We start from the raw sequence: 24,658 nt of genomic DNA, 5'->3' as shown, positions 1-24,658 counted from the left end.
TGATAGTACAGAGACTGCTTGGGATTCTCTCTCTCAAAATAAATAAACTTAAACAAATTTTTAAGTGAATCTTTAACGGGGAAAAAGAGAATTAAGAGAAGAGATTTCTCCCAAGTTTTTAGAAAAAAACTTTCTGAATTCTACTGGAATGCAATGGGGTGACTATGCTTTCAAAGAGGATAGAGATGAAGGAAACTAGCATTATTTTTAAAGTAAAGGAAATAGGAGGCATAACAGTCCTAGGTGCAAACAGATGTGTGTCTGAAGTAGAGAAGTCAAATGAGACAATAAAAGTGAGTAGACACTGGGTGCCTGCCAGAAAGAATAAGGCTGCTTTTGTGCTTTCTCTCATTTGAGTGAAGTCCAAGACTTCAGACAAGCTTTAGGGCTAGAGGGAAAGGATTATAGGAAAAATGTCACCACATGAACACCAACCTATCACTTATCCCTGCCCATGCTGAGATGACATGGCCCTGGGAGGGCAGGATGCACATCTCCTCAGTGCTCTCTGCGGCCCTGAAGAAGCTTGCCTGAAGCCTCCTGTTGATAGGACTTCATTTTATTGAAATAACCACTGATGATTCAAATGTTTATTAAGCACCAATGCACTGCAAGAGCACGACTAGACTTCAGGGATACAAAATGTCTGTCCTCAAGGAGCCTACAGTGCATCATGGGAAAGAGCTTTAGGGTGTCAGCAATAAACTTAAAAGGAAATCCAAGATATTTATGGCCTTTCCTGGAGACAATTTGATTCAATATGTTCCTGAGGGGGAAAGAGGAAGAGGCCTGCTGGTGATCCTCAAGGCGTCACTTGAAATAAAACACTGAAAACACTTTATAGAATCATGTTAGCTTCATATGGCTTTAGATGCCATGTCCTCTGTGTTCCCATGGGATTTTGCTCCTATTGGTGAGATGGTGGGGTATATGCATCCAAACACATCCGCGTGTGTGTGGAGTCAGCACCACTACCTGAGACTTACGGATGGCAGAATTGCAGATTATTCATTTTTTTTTAATTCCCAAAACATGACTCCAGGCCTACCCCATGGTAGGCTGTCAATCAGTGGTTATAAATATGTACTGAAATGCTACATTTCAGAAGGAAAAACACTGGGCTTGAACTAGCAGATGGGGTTTTTAATTCCTACCTAACCCTCCCTTGGACAAATAAGGAAAAGTCTCTAGATATCAGTTTACTCATGCATTAAATAAAGATGCCATACACATGATTTTTTTTAAGTTCTGAATTCAAGAATTTACTCAAAAGTCAACTTCCAGAAGCTTCTCCTTACCTCATCACTACCCATTTTACTGCATTCCCTTCTCCTGTGTTCTCCACAAGACTCTAACTCAATGCTCTTATCATACTGGATGATCATTGTGTGGGTGTGTCTGTGTGTATGTGTAAAATGTGCATGTGTCCTGCACTAATAAACTAGATAGTCTCTGACGTATCACCAAAACCGGGCAGAGTGTCTAACAGACAATGTTCCATGAATGATGGTGGAATGAAAAAATAAAAGAAAAAAGTTGAAAAAAATTCCTGAAGATATATTTTTAAAGTTGCTGAGGAAAGTCAAGAAAAGTCAATCTATAGATAAAACCTGACAAGTCCAGTGTATTGGTAGGAAAATACCAAATAAGGTCTGGCCTTTAGGACATGAATAAGAATATATAAGATAAAGCAAATGTTAAATGACATGAAGACAGTTAAGAAACTTACAGCCATTTTTACTCTACAAAGCCAAGCATAAAAAAAAAAAATGCAAAGTAGGACACACTATTAAGATTTGTCCAATGATATACATAGCAGTTTTATTCAGAGTTAGATACTGGAAATGGCACAAGTATTCATCAATAGGAGAATGGGTAAACAAATTTTGGCATATCCATCTAATAGAATACTACTCCTGGATAAAAATGAATCTATTACTGATAAACAGAGGGTAGATAAATCTCAAAAACATTTTTCTGAGTGAAAGAAAACTTACACAAAATACTACACACTGTGTAATTACAATTATATGAAGTTCTAAAACAGATAAAACGAATCTACAGTTTAAAAAGATTACTTCAGTGGTTTCCTCTGGGGGGATAAGGATAGGGATCAGTTGCATGCAAAAGGACGTGAGTCAGCTTTCAGTGGTGAGGCTAACATCTTATTTCTTGATAGGATTTGGGGTGACACAGCATATACACTTCTCAAAATTCATCAGATTGCATCCTTGTTATGTGGGCATTTCACTCTATGTAAACACTGTCCCTTAGAAAAAACTGAAAATATTTAATTCTCTCATCAGTTATATGTATCCTGAAGTGTTTAGGCATGAAATGTATTGAATTCTATAGCTTACTTTGAAATTCATCAAAAAAAAATATGTATTGATAAATGAAAGAGGGATAGAGATTTAGAAAGATAGGTAATAAATCAGATGTAAAATTTAGGTGGTGGGTATATGACTGTACCACTGTATAATTCTTTCAGCTTTCTCATAACATTTTAAATTTTCATTTAAACAATTTTTAAATTATTCTGTCAATTAGAATTGCTATGCAAAACAGAATTAGGTGCACTGAGCCTTCTCAGGGAGAAAGACTTTATCTTCCACTACGTTTCCTGTGATTATTTTCAGGTGCCTTTCAAGATTTCAATTCTCTGGCCATATAACAGCAACAAAGGAGGTCCTGCAATATGAGGAGACACTTAAAAGCTTACTAATACTTGTAACTCCCTCTTTTTCTTTTGCATTCAGCTTAGAGGTCACTCTGTCCTAAAAATCTTGCCTGGCACTAAATGCTTCCTCCATTATAAGACAATGCCCTTACAAATAAGGAATCACAAGATCAAATCAGGCAAGAGAAGTTTAAGTAAACTAATGATGGTGGTTATTCTCCATGGGTCTCCTGTGTTTCTGAATGCTTGGGAGGAATATGTTCAATGTCCGTTACGGTACACAATCTTCGCAAATATGCTTATATTACAAAAAGCCTTGGATGACATAGGTAAAGTCTTCTTCTAGAACAAAAGAATAGTTTGCCTACAGCTCTCATACTGTCCCTTTCTGTGGAGCAAATGGCAGACATGCTTCCTGACTGTTATAAAACATTCAGATTCCCCAAGCTAAGGGCTCCTTTTCTGTAACATAACCCACTGTGTGTCATCTAGTCTGCTTCACTCTGTAGTAACTGGGGCTTGAGGAAACAAAGTAAACACTGTTGTTTTGACTACTGCTATTGCTGCAAGTAATAAACTTGTTTTGTCTCTGACCCAGCAGACTCCTGTCTTCAAAATGTCCAAGAAAGAATGGCAGGCTAATTTGTTGGCTAGCAAGTATAGTGCGGTTTCAGAACCTTGATAGTTCTTCACCGTTTTGCTTATGAGGATGGAAAATTGACAGAAAGGTATCTTTCTGGTTGACCAAATTATATGCTCAACAAAGTAATAAAATTGTCATCCACTTCACTGCCTACAAATGAAAAGGAACTGAGGAAGTAGTTGTAGACTGAGTTCTGGGAAGTGGTTCCAAAATTTCACGGGTCAGCTGTCTGAATGGTGGCCTAGATGTTGTTAACACTCTTCTGAGAAGGAGGATTTCCTCACCAATCAGGCCATCAGCTGCAGCTGTGTTCCTTGCTAACAAATAATACTAAAATTCATTGTTATAGGAAAAGGTTTCACCCTTTTTCACACAGAGGTTACAGAGATATGTACCTACGATGACCATTAAAGAAAAAAATGGAACCTACTTAAGGGCAGAAACTAGGTGACTTGTTAGAATTTTTGCTGATTCTCTTTGGAGATGATGTGGCGGGAATAAATGATCATTAAGAATGCACCAGCTGGGGCACCTGGGTGGCTCAGTCAGTTGACTGTCTTTGACTTAGGCTCCGGTCATGATCTCCCAGCTCGTGGGTTTGAGCCCCGCTTCGGGTTCTGTGGTGACAGTTTGGAGCCTGGAGCCTGCTTCAGATTCTGTGTCTCCTTCTCTGCCCTACCCCCACTCATGCTCACTCTCTCTCTCTCTTTCTCAAAACTAAATAAATTTTTTAAAATGATTAAAAAAAAAAAAAGAATGCACCAGCTGGGCCATCCTAGGAATAAACATCTCTTGTACTCTACCATGCCAACTTTATCAAAGATGACTATAAAAATCTCAGACATTTTGTAATGGGTCTTGACTGCAGTAACAAAGCTTTGGCCTTCTCTGGGAGATTTCCCTGAGACTAATTCCCACAGGAAAACCTAGTGAGGCTATGACCAGTATTGAGACTCTTCATGCCCCATATTGGGTTTACAATGCAGAAGGTCACTGGAGAATGAGAAACTGACCCAAAGGAATCTTCATAAGTTAGTATGATCAGCCCCAACTGAAAACTTCCCCTATCCTTTATTTTAAAACCAGGCTATAATTTAGATTGATGAAAATGAAGGGGTGCCCTGGATAGCTCAGTTGGTTAAGCGTCCAACTTCAGCTCAAGTCATGATCTCATGGTTCATGGGTTCGAGTTCCACATCAAGCTCTCTGCTGTCAGCTCAGATCCTGGAGCCTGCTTCAGATTCTGTGTCCCCCTCTCTCTGCCCCTCCCTGCTTGTGCTCTCTCTCAAAAATAAATAAATAAACATTAAAAAAATGTTTTTAAAAGGCTCCAATATGTGAGTCAAGCCTAAATCAACAAAAGGACATAATACCCTCAGCCTCAGACAGAAATCAATTTTGCTAAGGAGTCGCAAAGCTGAAACAGATGATGTTAGGAATGATAACCTTGTCATTCAACATAGGATTTCACATAGACCAAAATACTGGAAGTTTGGTAGAGCAACTGCTGTGCTGCTTAAAAACAAAAGCAAACACATGCCTTGTTTGCTGTCACAGAAACTGCCTTTGTCTCTGCACCCTTAATTCCATCCTCCTCATCTACCTTGACTTTAGCTGCTTTAAAGAGAAAGATGATTAGTTTTCCTGTCACGGAGAAGGAAAGAAGGCTATGCACAACCACCTGAGTATGCTAGGGAGTTCTGAGGAGGGAAGGGATTCAAACATTTATCACTCGTTGTGGCAGCCACCAAAGTCACCATTCTACCAGAACCTGTGATAGGAGAGGGACATGCAAATTCAATGAATGGGGTTTAAGCAAGGCTCTCAGCAGGGAAGGTAAGATAATGTGACCTTGTGTGAAGGGCTCTACAGGCCTACTCAAGATGTTGCTGCTTCTACATCTGAAAAAGTAGGAGATGAATATGCTTATACATCCTCATCTCCTAAGTACCAGAGGAGATTCCCCTGGTCAAGAACAGTCCCATGCAGAGAAGAGCTAGCAGAATATACCAAGGGTTCCTAATTCCTCTGCCATTTGCAACAAGTGCCTGTGTCATGACTACACAGAAGTTTCTCCACCTTCTGATGCCCAAAGTTGTCACAACCCAAATGATGCACTGTTGGTGTCAAGTTAAAAGTCCCAGTCTCAATAGCCCTGCCTGTGCTATCAGACTTCTGCCAACAAAGATGGTTGAGAAACCCCAACAAAATTCAGGAACCTGCTAATTGACTAAAGGTTCTGGAGACTATGTTGACTAGATTTGCCATCTGGCCAGCCATGGAAAAGCAGTCCAGCACCTTACCAGACACTTTGCTATTGGAGACAATATGGCTTCACTTGAATAGGCTCCCTGCTGTCTTCTATCAGCTAACCTACAAAGTAGTATCTTTTGAGGCAGGCCCAAACTAACAGGCTATGTAAAGAACTGTCCAGTAAGTTGAATCATGCTCTCCACCTTCATGGCCTCACAGCCCTAATGACCAGTTTGTGTTACAATTCTCAGTCATTAATGTTGCTGCCAATTAGAGACTCCAGCAATGATAAAGAGCCTTCTCCCAGAAACATCTTTTGGGATTTTAGATTCATCACCTTGATATGGCTACCAGGTGTAGTCCTTTTGAAAAGCAACTATTTGCTTATTACTGAGTTCTTGACAAAACTTAAAGCCACTGCCATGCGCAGCTTGTGACGCCATAGCCTGATAGTCCTGTTCATGGTGGGTCAGCAAGGTGGAAAGGGCATAATAAGCCTCACTTGTCAAATGTAAATGATGTATTCAAGAATATAGCTGATACTGCCCAGCAGCAACTCAGCCTCACAGGAAAATATGGCAGCATACCCTACGGGGGGAACTTTATCCCCTACTTCACCTCCAAAAATGAAGCCACTGGCTCTGGCCCTTGGTTCACCAAAGTTCTACTACATGATTGGGGCTGCATTCACTGAAGGTTTGGTTGATCTGACACCCAACGAGTGTCGACCAGCCGCTGTAGCTGTCCTATCTCAGCACCAGGTATGAATAACTGAAAACCTACAAAATTGTCTGGCTCAGTGGGCAGAACCCAAAGCCACTCTCATGGCTGTGGCCAGTACTTCTCTTGATAAACCTTATTCTATCTCCAGTAACTCTTGAGCTATTGCCAAGAGTCAAACTATTTGGTCTGCCACTTGGAAAACTATAGACTGGCACATTAAAGTTACTCCCCTTTGAAGCAACAAATTCCAGAAACAAATCTTAGCTGATCAAATCATCTGGGTCATTCATGAAGATACTTCCATTAAGGACCCATTGTCTGAAAAGATCAAATGGAATTAAGCACGTGATAGAAACTGCACTGGACTGCCAAAAATGCTGCACGGACCCATCATTCTGTCCACCATGGCAATGCATCTGGCATCACACACTGAGCACAAAGTAAAGGACTGTTTTTTGGATGCAGAGGTTACCACAGCATGCAAGACTTGGGATTCATGTCAAAAGTTGACCAGCTTTTCCCTGGAAAATTGATTATGTATGTCACATCTCTGATCACCTCTCTTTGGGCTGTCAGTAATTCCTTACCACTTGTGATGCCTGTTCAGGTTATGGTGTTCCTCTTTCAGTCTGATCTGTTGACTCTAGCCACACCACTATGGCCTTTGAAAACAATCTTATTAATGTTTGTGGCTTTATGAATCACTTCCAGTCTAAAATGATACCCTTTTTATCACCAAAGCTACCTGAATATGGGCTGAGAGTACAGGTGTTCAGTGGACGTTCGACACTTCATACTGTTGAAAAATATCATTGACCATTAGAAGGGCCTTCTCAAAAATCAAATCAAAAGATTTCTGACTCTATCTCCCTCACCTCCTCCTAGTCCACACATTTAATAAGATCATTCAGTTACTAAACATGGCTTTCCCCAGAAAGGGATAATCTCCTCTTGGCTGTGTCACACATAATTATCAGTAAGAAAGTTGAGGTTATATGCATTTATATAAGGTTATATACACTTATAAAAAAATCCAGGTTTCTACCCTGACACTCCTGGACATGATGTGTCCTTTTTACTCAAAAGCCACTCCCAGAATGGCTGGTAGTAAACCCCACCAGAAGGGAGTCTAGGAGATTCAAATATAATTCTAGTTTAGCCATCTGTATTGTTTCACTGGACTGTCAATAACCCTAGACCGAAAGAATACCAATCACTTCGCTGACTACACAGCTTATCAAGACCTCCTACCACAGCCCACATGGACAAGGGTAGAGGACACACTGGGTCTTCATCATAAGTTTTTTTTAATGCCTTTGTCCCTCTTGCACTTGAACGTTCTGGAGCATAGGTCTGGGTGCCAATAATGGGATAAGTAGAAATAAGGTAAAGTTTTAGCTGAAATGGGAAAAACTGATTTTGTGGCAGTGGAAGAAGATTAACAATGTAGTCTGATAATGAGGTGCCTGAGAAGGAGATACTTTAGACCCTGAGAGGTATGAACGATGGAAGGATGTTAATGATCATTTGTTTTTCAGAGCCACTCTGTCACCTTTTATAAAGGACAATGCCTTAGTGTTCCTCTCTCAAACCTAGGAGTCTCAAAGACTCCTATGTCTACCATACCCATCAGATGCTCTAACCGTAATTCCTCTTCAACTTACTGAGAAGTCGATCCGAAGTAGCACAGGGAATGGCCCCAGCTTCTGCCCCCAAAACATCAACACTACCATTCCTATTGCCATTGCTCAGTCATTCCTTGGAGTGAAGAAGTACCACCTAGTTTGCAGCACGGGCAAACAGGAAAAGTTGGAATGACTGCCCTCAAGCAGTCTCCTCAAAGACAATGAAGAGACAGCATTACTTGAAGTGAATGGGGAACCTTAAGGTTTACTAGCCAGCAAGGAGCTTGCAGGCACCATCAGTCTGAGTTGCTTAACTAATATAAGGTCCTATTTGGTATCTCCAACAACTGTAAACACTATTTTCTTTCCAAAGGCACTGTATGTATCTTCAGGACTGTACTTCTCGTGCAGAATCCAGGTATTAATTTCTCTCCTAAAAACATGGTGGCTTGATTTGTACCCTAGGAATGGTTCTAAGTGGTCATAATTCAATTATTTGTGGAAATAGCCCCAATATATCATTAACCCTTAAACAATTCCAAGGATTTTCAAAATGAGACTACTGTTGGTTATTTAGAGGTATCTGAAGGGATAACTGATGTTACTCACCTTCACCCTAAAGGCAGGTATTCAATTAGAAAAGGTGGTATGAAATTTGTCTCTGACTTTAGCTGAAATAATGAATGACACTATCTCAGCCTCTGATGACATTCATGTCAACATCAACTCACTATTCAAACACTATTATGGATGATATAATTGACCTAAACGTCACCCTTCAGGGCCAAGACAAAGTCTGTGAAGTCCCTCATACATTCTGTGGTGTCTGGATTGTCATCATCCTAGATCAAAAAGATAGTAACCACTTGGTTGGATATACTACTCACCAAGTTCCTCTGCCATGATATGTAGACAAAAGTGGGAGCTTTATTGGATCCTGCAAATTTTTGAAAACGTCTGTGACTCTCTTCCACATGAATCTTATGGAAGAAAGATCCCGGTGCCAATGGAAAGATCACAGGCTGAGCGGAAAGGTCAATAGAGGGACTTAAAGAGAAAGCTGCCTGGCTTTCTAAGGTGGACCCTCATGGTTTATGTGATTTAATCAGCTAGTTGAATCTGGGACCCTGGGTGTATGTTTGAAGCTAACAATGAAGGTTCATCTCATCTCGCTGTCTGGTGTCCTAAGAGTAGTAGCTTTATTTAAATGCTATATGCAGTAAAATGACCAGATTGAAACCCAGCCTTGGTCAATAATCAGATTAAACAGAATGGTGGATACAGTGCTATACTAATGGGAAAACTGAACAGGAGCCAAGATGGTATAGAAATGAGGTTTGGAGGGGCACCTGGGTGGCTGTCGATGAAGCATCTGACTTTGGCTCAGGACATGATTTCACAGTTAGTGAGTTTGAGCCCAGTGTCGGGCTCTGTGCTGACAGCTCAGAGCTTGGAGCCTTCTTCAGATTCTGTGTCTCCATCTCTCTCTGCCCCTCCCCCACTCATGCTTGCTTTCTGTCTGTCTCTCTCTCTCTCAAAAATAAATAAACATTATAAAAATTTTAAAGGAAAAGAAATGAGGTTTGGATATTTTGGAGAGACAATTCTCCATGGTTCTTTTGGATTTCTTTACATCTTATGAGCAAGGCAGTGGTTTCTCTTTATTCAGGATTATCTCTTTAAGGATCTTGGTATAGAAAGCAGCCTTGGAAGTTAAAGATACTATATTTTTCCGGAGCAGATGTCAGGAAATAGTGTCTCCCTCTGGATCAATGAACACACATACTACCTGTCTATAATAATAACAATAATAACTCTCTTTAGAGCAAAGAATAGGCATGCTAACTGCACATTCTAAAATAGCCAAGTAGCCAAAGCTTAGACTTGCTTTGCTGTAATGCAAGCCATTGAGTGTGCAAGGGACATTTGTTCCTGTTCACATAGCCCTGAGAAAAGTAGGATTTGGGGAACTCGTATAAATTCTGACACCCTGGCTAATGCTTCTGCTGTGAGTGCTGAGCAGTCCTTTGTCTCTGACCAGGAGCTTCATGTCTTCTAAACTGGCCAAGAAACAGTGGCAGGCTTATTTGATTTTTTTTGCAAGCAGGGCAACATCTCATCTCTTAATACTAACTGTACATTTGTTATTCCATAGCAATAGCATCCTTAAGGTAACACATTGAAAAAAAAAGTTAATCATTAGCAGAAAGTAAATATGGCTCATTCATTTTATTTTTAAATGATACCTTGTAATATATTTACATACTTAAATGAGAGTAAAAGGAAATAGTTATTAAAACATTCTCAATAAATGTAATCTTTTGTCACTTGTCCTTCCTGCTGAAAATTATTTGAAACACATTTTCTTTCCTCTATTTCATTCTATCTTTAATGCTGAGGGGGTAAACTGCTAACTTCTCCTATTTTAGGTCAATGGTAAAGAATGTCAATAAAATGTGTTTACAAGCAACATTTAAGGCTTAATAATGTTAATCTGTTTGGACACAGTAATCATTTCAAACCTGACAAATGTGATGGCATCTGATAAGGTACCTTTAATACCTCAACAGTTTATATAACTTTGGCCTTTTCAATGTGAAAACACCTTGTGACCAAATTTTTTTAAAAAAGTAAGATCTTTAATTAACCTAAGACTTTTAAAATTAGAAAAGAATACATTATCTTTGTGAAAATCCAAAAAGTACAAAAATACACTATTTCAAAACTTAAAGATTCCAATTAGTTAAGACTCCCAAAGCAGCCACTGTTAATAGTTTGATATGGAAAGACTAACTTAAATGAGTATTTAATTACTGTGATCGTCTATGTGTTGTTTTACTTTACTTATCTTGGACCTATTAGCAGATATGTCAATCTTCACAGCTGCACAGTTGTATAGTATTCCATTACTTTGTATATGGAAATTCCTTATCTATTCCTTATTCATGGTGTGTAAGGTTGTTTCTGCTTTGTTAGCCAGAAAAAAAACAATGCTGCAGTGAATATTCTTATGTTTATATCCTGGTGTACTTCTAGTGGTATTTCTGTTGGATAACCAACCATGGAGACAGAGCCAGACCAAATGACAGGGTTGTATGAATGCTACTACTAGGTTAATAAGCCCCTCATCAATAAATGCACAGTCATACCAGCTTACAATTCTGCTCTCACCTTTGTTGCCAAGGATTTGAGTTTTCCCAGTAGTGACTGTTTATTGGAATATACAACTTCTTCCTCATTATCTTCTCCTTCCATGATAGCACAACTGTCTGCAGCTGGGAGTTCACACTCCTTTGAGTTAGTTGTCATCACTAACTTGGAATATTTGTACTCCAGTCTAAGTAGTGATAAATAAAGTGGCTGATTAATATAAATTAATACTCATTTTAGGTGGTCATAAACCAGCTCATTAAATGCTCTTGTAGTATAGCTACTCTACTGCTAACAAATTTCCCTCGCCTATAGCTAAAGCACTATGTGTTCTCATTTACCTACCATCCATGCAGAAATCTTTTCCAGGATTTCAGAGAATAATGAGAATAATGGCAGTACAGTTAAAGTTATCAATTAACTCACATTGATTAAACTGTCCAATTATGAAGAACTTTTGAAAAACAGAGAGAAACCTTGACATCTGAATGCATTTTCTTAATGTATAAATATTTGGAAGCTAACTCACTATATAATTTTCCAAAGTTTAGTTTATACACATGAAAATACCATAGGTAAGTGATTTGGTCTTTACTGTTTCTCTATACAACTCATTCCTTTCTATTTACTACCTTATAAAAGATCAATATACATTCAGAAACTAGACTCAATATTCAACTCTAGATTCTTGGAGTATTGGAGTAAACAGAGGTCATATCTGCCTATAAACTTGGTCTATTTCTTTCCAAGTATCTTTCCACAAGAAACTGAAAAAGAAAACAGTGGAGCAAGAAGACACAATGTTGTCATGAAAAGAAAAATAGAAGCAGAGAGAGACAACTTGACTTCTGATCTCAGCTCTGCTCCCATCTACCTGAGCAAACCAGAGCCTCCACTGCTCTCTGTTTTATACAGATAGGCCTAATTCAATAACCTCTAACATTCTATAATCTATTACCAGAATAATAATTATTTCCATTTCTTTTCTTAAAGGCCTTTCCTGTAACTCCTTCACTAGGAGAAAGTTCTTGTCTCTCTGAAAGAAACTACTGGATGTAACCATAATTAGGTCTACATTTTTCACAAGAAATCCTTCAGTTCTTACATGGTCACTCCAATGAGGTTACTTACTTCCGATTCTTTTTCCAGAAGTAGCAAGTTAGAGCCACCAGCAAAACCGCAGTGAAAGCTCCCACACCTGCTCCCACTTTCAGCCAAAAGTCAACGGTTTCACAGGTTGACAACTTTTTCTCAGGCAAAGAAATTCCTTTAATGCACCATTTAGGTTCATTCCATACATACAAGGTTTCCTTTAAAAACACACATAGACAGATGACATGTGAAATGAGATTCAGAAGAAGGGTTCTGCTCTTTATTCATAGTAAGCATAGAGGATCATTCAGCACTCAGCCAGTAGAAGCTTCCGAAAGAGAAGAAAGACAGGGAATGAATAAGAAAATAATGAACAAAAATACAACAAAACCAAATAAAAACATGGGTCACCAGATCAGAAGGCTGGGTACATGTTGAGGAGGTTGAATAAAAATGACTCTATGTGGACACAGTATTTGTGCTTTTTTCCTCAAACTTCTTATGATCCCTGACTTCTGAGTCATCTTTTTAAATGACAACTTAGGTTGTCTAATACAGGTAACTGGAACGGGTTTCATCCACCTATGATGTTAGTCCAGTTCCTCCAACAAGCGTCTCCCCTGAGAAAAAGAGCAAATTCAGGACCCAGGACATGTAGGCGCACCAGGACTGGCAGGCTTTGGTGACTGGTGTTGGAGGAGTCACACAGACTACCCCCTTCTTTCCCATGCATTATTCTGGGTCACCTCCCACAGTAGGTCCTTATTCTTATCCTCCCAAAGTAGACGACTCAGTGTTGTTAGGGCAATGTTTTTCAAACTGCAACTTGCAACTGACTAGTGAAAAACAAAATCAATATACTGAATAGCAATCAGGAATTTCCTTATGAATAGATCAAATAACACTAACCAGAGCCAAAATTAGAATACAGTGCATGCTTCCTTTTATACTTCAACAAATACAATGACCAGCAGCAACTTGCATGATGATTATATTCATTGACATTAAATGACATAGAACACTCAATTTTTTGACCATTGTGTCTGACTAAATATTCTGGTATTTGATGGTCACTTGAACAACACCCTAACAGAAGGATAACACCATGATGTGTAATTTTATTGTACATGCACAGAGGTTTCTGCAATTAGACACAAAGAACAGGAGAACCATATTTACTTTAAGGAAAAGTTTCAACCAAGTTCTGGATAAAAATTCTCAGCATGTTTTTTAGAAAGGACATTAGTAATCGAAATTTTTTTTACTGCATGACAACTGTAACATTTTCATTAAATTTAATGTAAATAAACTACATTTCAAAGGGGTCACATTATTTTTATAAGAATGATGAGGACGGAGAATTCCGGAAGATGGCGGCGCAGGAGGACGCTGGGCTCACCACGCGTCCTGCTGATCACTTAGATTCCACCTACAACTGCCTAAATAACCCAGAAAACCGCCAGAGGATTAGCAGAACGGAGTCGCCGAGCCAAGCGCAGACGAGAGGCCCACGGAAGAGGGTAGGAAGGGCGGCGAGGCGGTGCGCGCTCCACGGACTGGCAGCTGGGGCGGAGGGGCGGCTCCCCGGCCAAGCAGAGTCCCCGAGTCTGGCTGGCAAAAGCAGAGGGGCCGGACGGACTGTGTTCTGACAGCAAACGCGACTTAGCGTCTGGGAGGTCATAAGTTAACAGCTCTGCTCGGAAAGCGGGAAGGCTGGAGGACAAAGGGAGGGAGAGCTGCTGAGCCCCCGGACGGCAGAACTCAGTTTGGTGGGGAACAAAGGCGCTCGCGAGCGCCATCTCCCCCGCCCATCCCCCAGCCAAAATCCCGAAGAGAACCAGTTCCTGCCAGGGAACTTGCTCGCTCAGCGCAAACACCCAACTCTGTGCTTCTGCGGAGCCAAACCTCCGGCAGCGGATCTGACTCCCTCCCGCTGCCACAGGGCCCCTCCTGAAGTGGATCACCTAAGGAGAAGCGAGCTAAGCCTGCCCCTCCTGCCCCCGTGCACCTTGCCTACCCACCCCAGCTAATACGCCAGATCCCCAGCATCACAAGCCTGGCAGTGTGCAAGTAGCCCAGACAGGCCACGCCACCCCACAGTGAATCCCGCCCCTAGGAGAGGGGAAGAGAAGGCACACACTAGTCTGACTGTGGCCCCAGCAGTGGGCTGCGGGCAGACATCAGGTCGGACTGCGGCCCCGCCCACCAACTCCAGTTATACACCACAGCACAGGGGAAGTGCCCTGCAGGTCCTCACCATCCAGGGACCATCCAAAATGACCAAGCGGAAGAATTCCCCTCAGAAGAATCTCCAGGAAATAACAACAGCTAATGAGCTGATCAAAAAGGATTTAAATAATATAACAGAAAGTGAATTTAGAATAATAGTCATAAAATTAATCGCTGGGCTTGAAAACAGTATACAGGACAGCAGAGAATCTCTTGCTACAGAGATCAAGGGACTAAGGAACAGTCACGAGGACCTGAAAAACTCTTTAAACGAAATGCAAAACAAAATGGAAACCACCACGGCTCGGATTGAAGAGGCAGAGGAGAGAATAGGTGAACTAGAAGATAAAGTTATGGAAAAAGAGGAAGCTGAGAAAAAGAGAGATAAAAAAATCCAGGAGTATGAGGGGAAAATTAGAGAACTAAGTGATACACTAAAAAGAAATAATATACGCATAATTGGTATCCCAGAGGAGGAAGAGAGAGGGAAAGGTGCTGAAGGGGTACTTGAAGAAATTACAGCTGAGAACTTCCCTGAACTGGGGAAGGAAAAAGGCATTGAAATCCAAGAGGCACAGAGAACTCCCTTCAGACGTCACTTGAATCGATCTTCTGCACGACATATCATAGTGAAACTGGCAAAATACAAGGATAAAGAGAAAATTCTGAAAGCAGCAAGGGATAAACGTGCCCTCACATATAAAGGGAGACCTATAAGACTCGTGACTGATCTCTCTTTTGAAACTTGGCAGGCCAGAAAGAATTGGCACGAGATTTTCAGTGTGCTAGACAGAAAAAATATGCAGCCGAGAATCCTTTATCCGGCAAGTCTGTCATTTAGAATAGAAGGAGAGATAAAGGTCTTCCCAAACAAACAAAAACTGAAGGAATTTGTCACCACTAAACCAGCCCTACAAGAGATCCTAAGGGGGATCCTGTGAGACAAAGTACCAGAGACATCACTACAAGCATAAAACATACAGACATCACAATGACTCTAAACCCATATCTTTCTATAATAACACTGAATGTAAATGGATTAAATGCGCCAACCAAAAGACATAGGGTATCAGAATGGATAAAAAAACAAGACCCATCTATTTGCTGTCTATAAGAGACTCATTTTAGATCTGAGGACACCTTTAGATTGAGAGTGAGGGGATGGAGAACTATTTATCATGCTACTGGAAGCCAAAAGAAAGCTGGAGTAGCCATACTTATATCAGACAAACTAGACTTTAAATTAAAGGCTGTAACAAGAGATGAAGAAGGACATTATATAATAGTTACAGGGTCTATCCATCAGGAAGAGCTAACAATTATAAATGTCTATGCGCCGAATACTGGAGCCCCCAAATATATAAAACAATTACTCATAAACATAAGCAACCTTATTGAGAAGAATGTGGTAATTGCAGGGGACTTTAACACTCCACTTACAGAAATGGATAGATCATCTAGACACACGGTCAATAAAGAAACAAGGGCCCTGAATGAGACATTGGATCAGATGGACTTGACAGATATATTTAGAACTCTGCATCCCAAAGCAACAGAATATACTTTCTTCTCGAGTGCACATGGAACATTCTCCAAGATAGATCATATACTGTGTCACAAAACAGCCCTTCATAAGTTTACAAGAATTGAAATTATACCATGCATACTTTCAGACCACAATGCTATGAAGCTTGAAATCAACCACAGGAAAAAGTCTGGAAAACCTCCAAAAGCATGGAGGTTAAAGAACACCCTACTAACCAATGAGTGGGTCAACCAGGCAATTAGAGAAGAAATTAAAAAATATATGGAAACAAACGAAAATGAAAATACAACAATCCAAACGCTTTGGGATGCAGCGAAGGCAGTCCTGAGAGGAAAATACATTGCCATCCAGGCCTATCTCAAGAAACAAGAAAAATCCCAAATATAAAATCTAACAGCACACCTAAAGGAAATAGAAGCAGAACAGCAAAGGCAGCCTAAACCCAGCAGAGGAAGAGAAATAATAAAGATCAGAGCAGAAATAAACAATATAGAATCTAAAAAAACTGTAGAGCAGATCAACGAAACCAAGAGTTGGTTTTTTGAAAAAATAAACAAAATTGACAAACCTCTAGCCAGGCTTCCCAAAAAGAAAAGGAAGATGACCCAAATAGATAAAATCATGAATGAAAATGGAATGATTACAACCAATCCCTCAGAGATACAAACAATTATCAGGGAATACTATGAAAAATTATATGCCAACAAATTGGACAACCTGGAAGAAATGGACAAATTCCTGAACACCCACACGCTTCCAAAACTCAATCAGGAGGAAATAGAAAGCTTGAACAGACCCACAACCAGCGAAGAAATTGAATCGGTTATCAAAAATCTCCCAACAAATAAGAGTCCAGGACCAGATGGCTTCCCAGGGGAGTTCTACCAGACGTTTAAAGCAGAGATAATACCTATCCTTCTCAAGCTATTCCAAGAAATAGAAAGGGAAGGAAAACTTCCAGAGTCATTCTATGAAGCCTGTATTACTTTGATTCCTAAACCAGACAGAGACCCAGTAAAAAAAGAGAACTACAGGCCAATATCCCTGATGAATATGGATGCAAAAATTCTCAATAAGATACTAGCAAATCGAATTCAACGGCATATAAAAAGAATTATTCACCATGATCAAGTGGGATTCATTCCTGGGATGCAGGGCTGGTTCAACATTCACAAATCAATCAACATGATACATCACATTAAAAAAAAAAAAGAGAAGAACCATGTGATCCTGTCAATCGATGCAGAAAAGGCCTTTGACAAAATCCAGCACCCTTTCTTAATAAAAACCCTTGAGAAAGTCGGGATAGAAGGAACATACTTAAAGATCATAAAAGCCATTTATGAAAAGCCCACAGCTAACATCATCCTCAACGGGGAAAAACTGAGAGCTTTTTCCCTGAGATCAGGAACACGACAGGGATGCCCACTCTCACCACTGCTGTTTAACATAGTGCTGGAAGTTCTAGCATCAGCAATCAGACAGCAAAAGGAAATCAAAGGCATCAAAATTGGCAAAGATGAAGTCAAGCTTTCGCTTTTTGCAGATGACATGATATTATACATGGAAAATCCGATAGACTCCACCAAAAGTCTGCTAGAACTGATACATGAATTCAGCAAAGTTGCAGGATACAAAATCAATGTACAGAAATCAGTTGCATTCTTATACACTAACAATGAAGCAACAGAAAGACAAATAAAGAAACTGATCCCATTCACAATTGCACCAAGAAGCATAAAATACCTAGGAATAAATCTAACCAAAGATGTAAAGGATCTGTATGCTGAAAACTATAGAAAGCTTATGAAGGTAATTGAAGAAGATTTAAAGAAATGGAAAGACATTCCCCGCTCATGGATTGGAAGAATAAATGTTGTCAAAATGTCAACACTACCCGAAGCTATCTACACATTCAATGCAATCCCAATCAAAATAGCACCAGCATTCTTCTCGAAACTAGAACAAGCCATCCTAAAATTCATATGGAACCACAAAAGGCCCCGAATAGCCAAAGTAATTTTGAAGAAGAAGACCAAAGCAGGAGGCATCACAATCCCAGACTTTAGCCTCTACTACAAAGATGTCATCATCAAGACAGCATGGTATTGGCACAAAAACAGACACATGGACCAATGGAATAGAATAGAAACCCCAGAACGAGACCCACAAACGTATGGCCAACTCATCTTTGACAAAGCAGGAAAGAACATCCAATGGAAGAAAGACAGTCTCTTTAACAAATGGTGCTGGGAGAACTGGACAGCAACATGCAGAAGGTTGAAACTAGACCACTTTCTCACACCATTCACAAAAATAAACTCAAAATGGATAAAGGACCTGAATGTGAGACAGGAAACCATCAAAACCCTAGAGGAGAAAGCAGGAAAAGACCTCTCTGACCTCAGCCGTAGCAATCTCTTACTCGACACATCCCCAAAGGCAAGGGAATTAAAAGCAAAAGTGAATTACTGGGACCTTATGAAGATAAAAAGCTTCTGCACAGCAAAGGAAACAACCAGCAAAACTAAAAGGCAACCAACGGAATGGGAAAAGATATTTGCAAATGACATATCGGACAAAGGGCTAGTATCCAAAATCTATAAAGAGCTCACCAAACTCCACACCTGAAAAACAAATAACCCAGTGAAGAAATGGGCAGAAAACATGAATAGACACTTCTCTAAAGAAGACATCGGATGGCCAACAGGCACATGAAAAGATGTTCAGCGTCGCTCCTTATCAGGGAAATACAAATCAAAACCACACTCAGGTATCACCTCACGCCAGTCAGGGTGGCCAAAATGAACAAATCAGGAGACTATAGATGCTGGAGAGGATGTGGAGAAACGGGAACCCTCTTGCACTGTTGGTGGGAATGCAAATTGGTGCAGCCGCTCTGGAAAGCAGTGTGGAGGTTCCTCAGAAAATTAAAAATAGACCTACCCTATGACCCAGCAATAGCACTTCTAGGAATTTATCCAAGGGATACAGGAGTACTGATGCATAGGGGCACTTGTACCCCAATGTTCATAGCAGGACTCTCAACAATAGCCAAATTATGGAAAGAGCCTAAATGTCCATCAACTGATGAATGGATAAAGAAATTGTGGTTTATATACACAATGGAATACTACGTGGCAATGAGAAAAAATGAAATATGGCCTTTTGTAGCAACGTGGATGGAACTGGAGAGTGTGATGCTAAGTGAAATAAGCCATACAGAGAAAGACAGATACCATATGGTTTCACTCCTATGTGCATCCTGAGAAACTTAACAGGAACCCATGGGGGAGGGGAAGGAAAAAAAAAAAAAAGAGGTTAGAGTGGGAGAGAGCCAAAGCATAAGAGACTGTTAAAAACTGAGAACAAACTGAGAGTTGATGGGGGGTGGGAGGGAGGAGAGGGTGGGTGATGGGTATTGAGGAGGGCACCTTTTGGGATGAGCACTGGGTGTTGTATGGAAACCAATTTGACAATAAATTTCATATATTAAAAAAAAAAAGAATGATGAGGTGAGAAATGAGGGGCATGTTCCGTCAAATTCAAATGCTGCATCTCTAAGTGTAAATAATGACAATAAAAAGAAAGCTGTTAACTCTGGTCAGCCAATGATGACTTCATTGGAAATACATTCTAACAAAAATTTTTGCCAGTGAAAATGCTAAAGCTCTAATGTCTAATGATAGTCTTATAGCCGAAATGTTAAAATTTCAAATTAAAAAGATCTTTGTAAACCCAGAATACTTAACTTTTCAATAAACTCCTCAAATTGTTAAAAAAAAAAAAAAAAAAGATCAAGCTACTGGCACAATTCCTCAGTCATCTGTAACTATTAATTAGAATGCCTTATCCCTTCATTCGGTCACGTCATTGGCAGAGGAGAAAATGGCTGACACTGCAGCTGAAAAATTTATTCCTCCAGCATGCTGGGATATTTTGTGAACAAAGTGAGATAAATTTGATGATAAACTTAAAAATATCCCTCTTAGTGATAACACAGTATCTCTTCAAATCTTTACTACTGCATGACATTTGGAAGTAATGCTTGCTAGATACTGAGAAGCTGGTATAGATTTCTAAGATCCAATCTGATAAGAGCATTTCTTCCCCGAGTTGTGCCACTCTCAGAGTTTACAACATCTCTAAGTGGGTACTTGCTGCAGTGTGTAAATGTAACTTCACACACATCTGGATTCAATATATTTACAGAATTGGGAACATATGCTCTCCGTCAATACAGAGTGAAAAACTGCAAAGGATGGAGCGGGAAATGGGACAGAAACACAGTCCAATTATTAAAAACTGAAATGATACCCACAGCACTAGTTTGCAATCACTGTTTTTTTTCTATCCTAAGGCTGTTGCCACCCAAAGAAATCCACCCTTGCTCATGAACATGCCGTAGTACCGGCCCCCTTACCTGCAGCTTCACTTTCTGGGGGTTCACTTGGGAAGCAGATGACCCTCCTGATAGATCATCAGAAGGTCAATACTAGCCGAACAGTACATCATGATGCCTACGTCATCCACCTCACTTCATCTCATCACCCAGGCATTTTATCATCTCACCTCATCACAAGGAGGGGGAGCTTAGTGCGGTAAGATATTGTGAGAGACCACGTTCACTTAACGTTTATTACCGCAGACTGTTACCTCTAACTGTGCCTAATTTATAAATTAAACTTAATCATAGGTATGTATGTACGTATGTATAAGGAAAAGCAAGGTATATATATAGTGTTCGGTACCATCCACAGTTTCAGGCATTCACAGGGCGGTTGGGTACATATCCCTCATGGGGGAAGGCGGGACTACCATAACGGAAAACAGGGAAAGCTGTCATTAGTATTATATAAAGCTCACTGAATGGCAGACTTTTTAAAATATTTTATTCAGAGACTGGCAGTAAATACCCACTTCCTGTGTCATACCCATTTGTTTTACTGTCTCAATGGAATACACTAAGGTGCATGAGCTTAAGTGTGGCATTTATATTTTTCTAACTGAAGCCTGATCTCCTATGGCAAATATTTTCAAACTTGACATCTAAGTCTAACAGAAAGGTGTATTTAAGCAATTTTGCAATTTCTCAAGTTACATTTGAAATTTGGGGAGGGAAATTATATATTTCAATATGATTAACACATGAAAGTGTTCCAAAGTTTATTTTTAGGACAAAAACAAATATCTAAAAACAATCACCTTGCAACTATGTGTTCATAACATTCTTATAGCATGCTGAACAGTTTTTTTTTTAAATAAGCAAAGTCTGAATGAAATTAGAGAAACTGTTGTAATCTCATGGTCTTAAACTTCTAATCATTACTTTCTGGAAGAGAAATGTTGAATAGTAAAGAATATTTAGAAAAGAGGTCATCTGACTTTCCAAAGCCCTGGAGTTGAACTTGGTGGCAAAAGAAGGGAATGCATTTGTTTTTTATTTATTCTTTAAAAAATAAGTGTATCGGGGCACCTGGTGGCTCAGTCAGTTGAGTGTCTGACTTTGGCTCAGGTCATGATCTCACAGTCTGTGAGTTCGAGCCCCGCGTCGGGCTCTGTGCTGACAGCTCAGAGCTTGGAGCCTGCTTCAGATTCTGTGTCTCCCTCTCTCTCTCTGCCCCTTCCCTGCTCATGCTCTGTGTCTCTCTGACACAAAAATAAATAAAAATGTCAAAAAAAATTTTTTTAAATAAGTGTATCGATTTTTGAGAAATGGTAAAAAAGCATTTCCACTGTGAGACATAAAAAGTGTATTATTATTATGAGGACTATAAAGAAAGCATTTTTTTTTGTAAGCTAAGAATTTTCATCCTTGACCCACTTAAAAATGTTAAAAAGAAACTGGCTGAACAGTGTACTAGATGCATGAGCAGCATGGTCTCTGTGTGCTCCAAACTGGAATGAGCTATCCAGAGGCAAGCACCTTGATGAATTAAATAAAACATTCCTAATTTTTGTTTTAGTGTTGCCCATTTGGGAACTTTTCCTGTTCTGTATTAAATTATTTGATGAAACCACATTTTATATTAACTTTACGCTTAGGTTTTATCATAAAATATGAAAATAGGTACTGTCCCATGAAATTTAATTTCATTTTTAGGCATACTGCTAAGTGTCTGAGTTGGTGTTTGTGTACTACATTTGCTGTACAATGTATTTCTTACTACAGGTTCACTTCCTAAATTAAAGTTAGAAAAATCCCTAGAGGGGAACACTAGTGCTACTAATACTCTGAATGCAGGAGATTAGGTAGAGCATTCTGATTTCTTCCTGCACTCCTGCCCCCCGACCAGCCAGTGACAAGCTCCTCTACATGTTCCTGGACCACACAGCGCTCGCTCCTCGATCCCCTTATGCAGTGAGCACTCCAGCATGCTCCCCACTCCAGGTGACCTGAGAAACAGCCCTAGCCCATCTGCGTTCCAGATTTTCAGAAATCCTATCAGAATCTGATTCTCTGATGCCAATTCCCCAATAAGGTTACCACCCCTAGTAGTGATTTAATATCATTTGTGCATTTTTATTGTTAGTTCAATAGACTTCAGACAGGTTGAAGGGGTAAGTCATCTTGAAGGAAGAAAAGCTTGTGTTTTTCATATGGCACTACTCAAAGCTAGTACAGTGAAATAAGCATGCTCAAACACTACTAGCAGAAGCGCAAAATGATACAACCAGATCACGTTAGTAATATGTATCAAGAACCTTAAAAAGGTCCATTGCCTTAGATCCAATTAATCTCTTCTTTATGATAAATTCTAAGGAAAGAATCAAATTTCCAACTAGGGTGTTCCTTACAGAGTTATTTACAAAAATACTGTTTTCAATTTTTCTCAAATGTCCATCGGGGGTTTTATTAAATCCCAAATTATCTCTATAATAGAGTATTTGTCAATCAGTAAAAATCATGTTTTCAAAAAATTTAATGACAAGAGAAATATATTAAATGGAAAAAGGAAATAAAAAATATAGAGTGGAGAATCCCAACTTTATTTTAAAAAACACATTAGCAAAGATATGATTGCACAGAAAATACAGAATAGGATCTTGATTTTATTATATGTGTACATGCTTTATTTACTCTTTAGATATGCTTCCTGTAGTGAATCACTTATATCACCCATGTCTTAATTATACCTATAACTGCATTATATAAATCACATCTTCGTTTAATGATATCTTTATAAACCAGATAAACACCATAGCCTACGACTCCTTTGCGTGATTTATTTTTCCCAATGCCACTGCATACCTTCAGCTACCCCAGCATATGGGAGTTTACATACTAAATTTGATTTTAAATGCATATTAATGCAACATTAACTATAAACTTTAGCCATGGTTTTGAACCTGAGTTTCTAGGATCTGAGTGATGCCAGACTTGTCTATTTTTCTCCAATCACATAGCTCTGTGTAGATAGATTTGACACTTACCTGAAATCCTCTCTTACAGGCTCCCTCAATCTCATGGAAGTCATGTTCTGTGCACAGAGGGCAAGCTTCGGCACTCTCCCACAGAAAATAGAATGTACACCCATCACAGGTGCCTGCTGGGCACTTGCTGAAATAAAAAATGAAATGACAGCTCTTATATTCAGCCAAGTCCAATAAACATTTGAGTGCCTACTGCATACTGGAAAGCAATGTGTGGGTGCAAAACCACAACTCCACACCTATTAGGATAGCTACAATCAAAAAGACAGGTAATAACGAGTTGCAAAAATGTTAAGAAATTAGAACCTATATACACTGCTAATGGGACTGTAAAGAGAGAGAAGTGCTTTGTAATAAGGTGGCAGTTCTTCAGACCATTACAAACAGTTACCACATGATCCAGTAATTACGCTTCTAGATAAAAATCCAAGAGAAGTAAAAACGTTTATCCACCAAAAACCTGTACATGAATGTTCATAACTGCATTATTTTTAACAGCCCAAAGGTGGAAACAACTCAAATGTCCTTCCAGCAGATGAAGAGATAAACAAATGTGATATTACCATTCTATGGGAAATTACTTGGCCATAAAAAGGAATGCAGAAGTAATACATGCCCCAACTTGGATGAACCTCAAAAATATACTAAGTAAAAGAAGCCTATCAAAAATTCTATGTATTTGGGGCACTTGAGTGGCTCAGTACGTTAAGCGTCCAACTCTTAGTTTCGGCTCAGGTCATGATCTCACTGTTCATTAGTTCAAGCCCTTCCTTGAGCCCCACATCAGGTTCTGTGCTGACCACGCGGAGCCTGCTTGAGAGTCTCTCTTTTCCTCTCTCTGTCCCTCTCCTGCTTGCTCTGTCTCAAAATAAATAAGCTTTAAAAAAATTCTATATATTAAATGATGTTATTTTTTATAAAAGTCCAAAATAAGAAAATCCACAGCAACAGTAAGTTAGTGGTAAGCTTGGAGTATGGAAGGGAGCTAAGGTAAAGAGAAGCAATAGCCAAAGGGTATAGGTCTTTTTAAGGTGATGAAAAAGCTCTAAAAATGACGATAGTGATGGCTACATATATCTATGAGTATACTAATAACCACTGGCTTGCCTGTTTTAAATGGGCAAACTGTATGGCACGGGAATTTTGTCTCTCTAAAGCTACTTTTTTTTTAATTTAAAGGAGAGACAGATATAATGACATAAAAGTTCTGGGAGAACTTCTTGGTGGAAGGCATGCCTAAGACAAGTCTAGAATATCCAATAGGAGGTAGCCAGAAGAGAAAG

At 39.5% G+C, this 24,658-nt stretch overlaps 1 protein-coding gene across 3 annotated transcripts in view; it reads right to left on the bottom strand.

Annotated features, from left to right (window-relative positions):
• The window catches only part of ELAPOR2 (endosome-lysosome associated apoptosis and autophagy regulator family member 2), a 180,680-nt gene that overhangs the window by 3,494 nt on the left and 152,528 nt on the right, over nt 1-24,658 (bottom strand). For all 3 annotated transcript variants that reach the window (XM_027071781.2, XM_053218527.1, XM_053218529.1), the window contains 3 exons: nt 23,376-23,502; nt 12,206-12,384; nt 11,096-11,261 (listed from right to left, as the gene is read on the bottom strand). In XM_027071781.2, the coding sequence (XP_026927582.2) occupies nt 11,096-11,261; nt 12,206-12,384; nt 23,376-23,502 (472 nt within the window). The remainder of the gene's footprint in view (nt 1-11,095; nt 11,262-12,205; nt 12,385-23,375; nt 23,503-24,658) is intronic.

The sequence above is a fragment of the Acinonyx jubatus genome, chromosome A2 (assembly GCF_027475565.1).
Source record: "Acinonyx jubatus isolate Ajub_Pintada_27869175 chromosome A2, VMU_Ajub_asm_v1.0, whole genome shotgun sequence".
NCBI lineage: Eukaryota > Metazoa > Chordata > Mammalia > Carnivora > Felidae > Acinonyx > Acinonyx jubatus.
The sequence above is the reverse complement of the archived record's forward strand: the minus strand, read 5'-3'. Positions and strand labels throughout refer to the sequence as shown.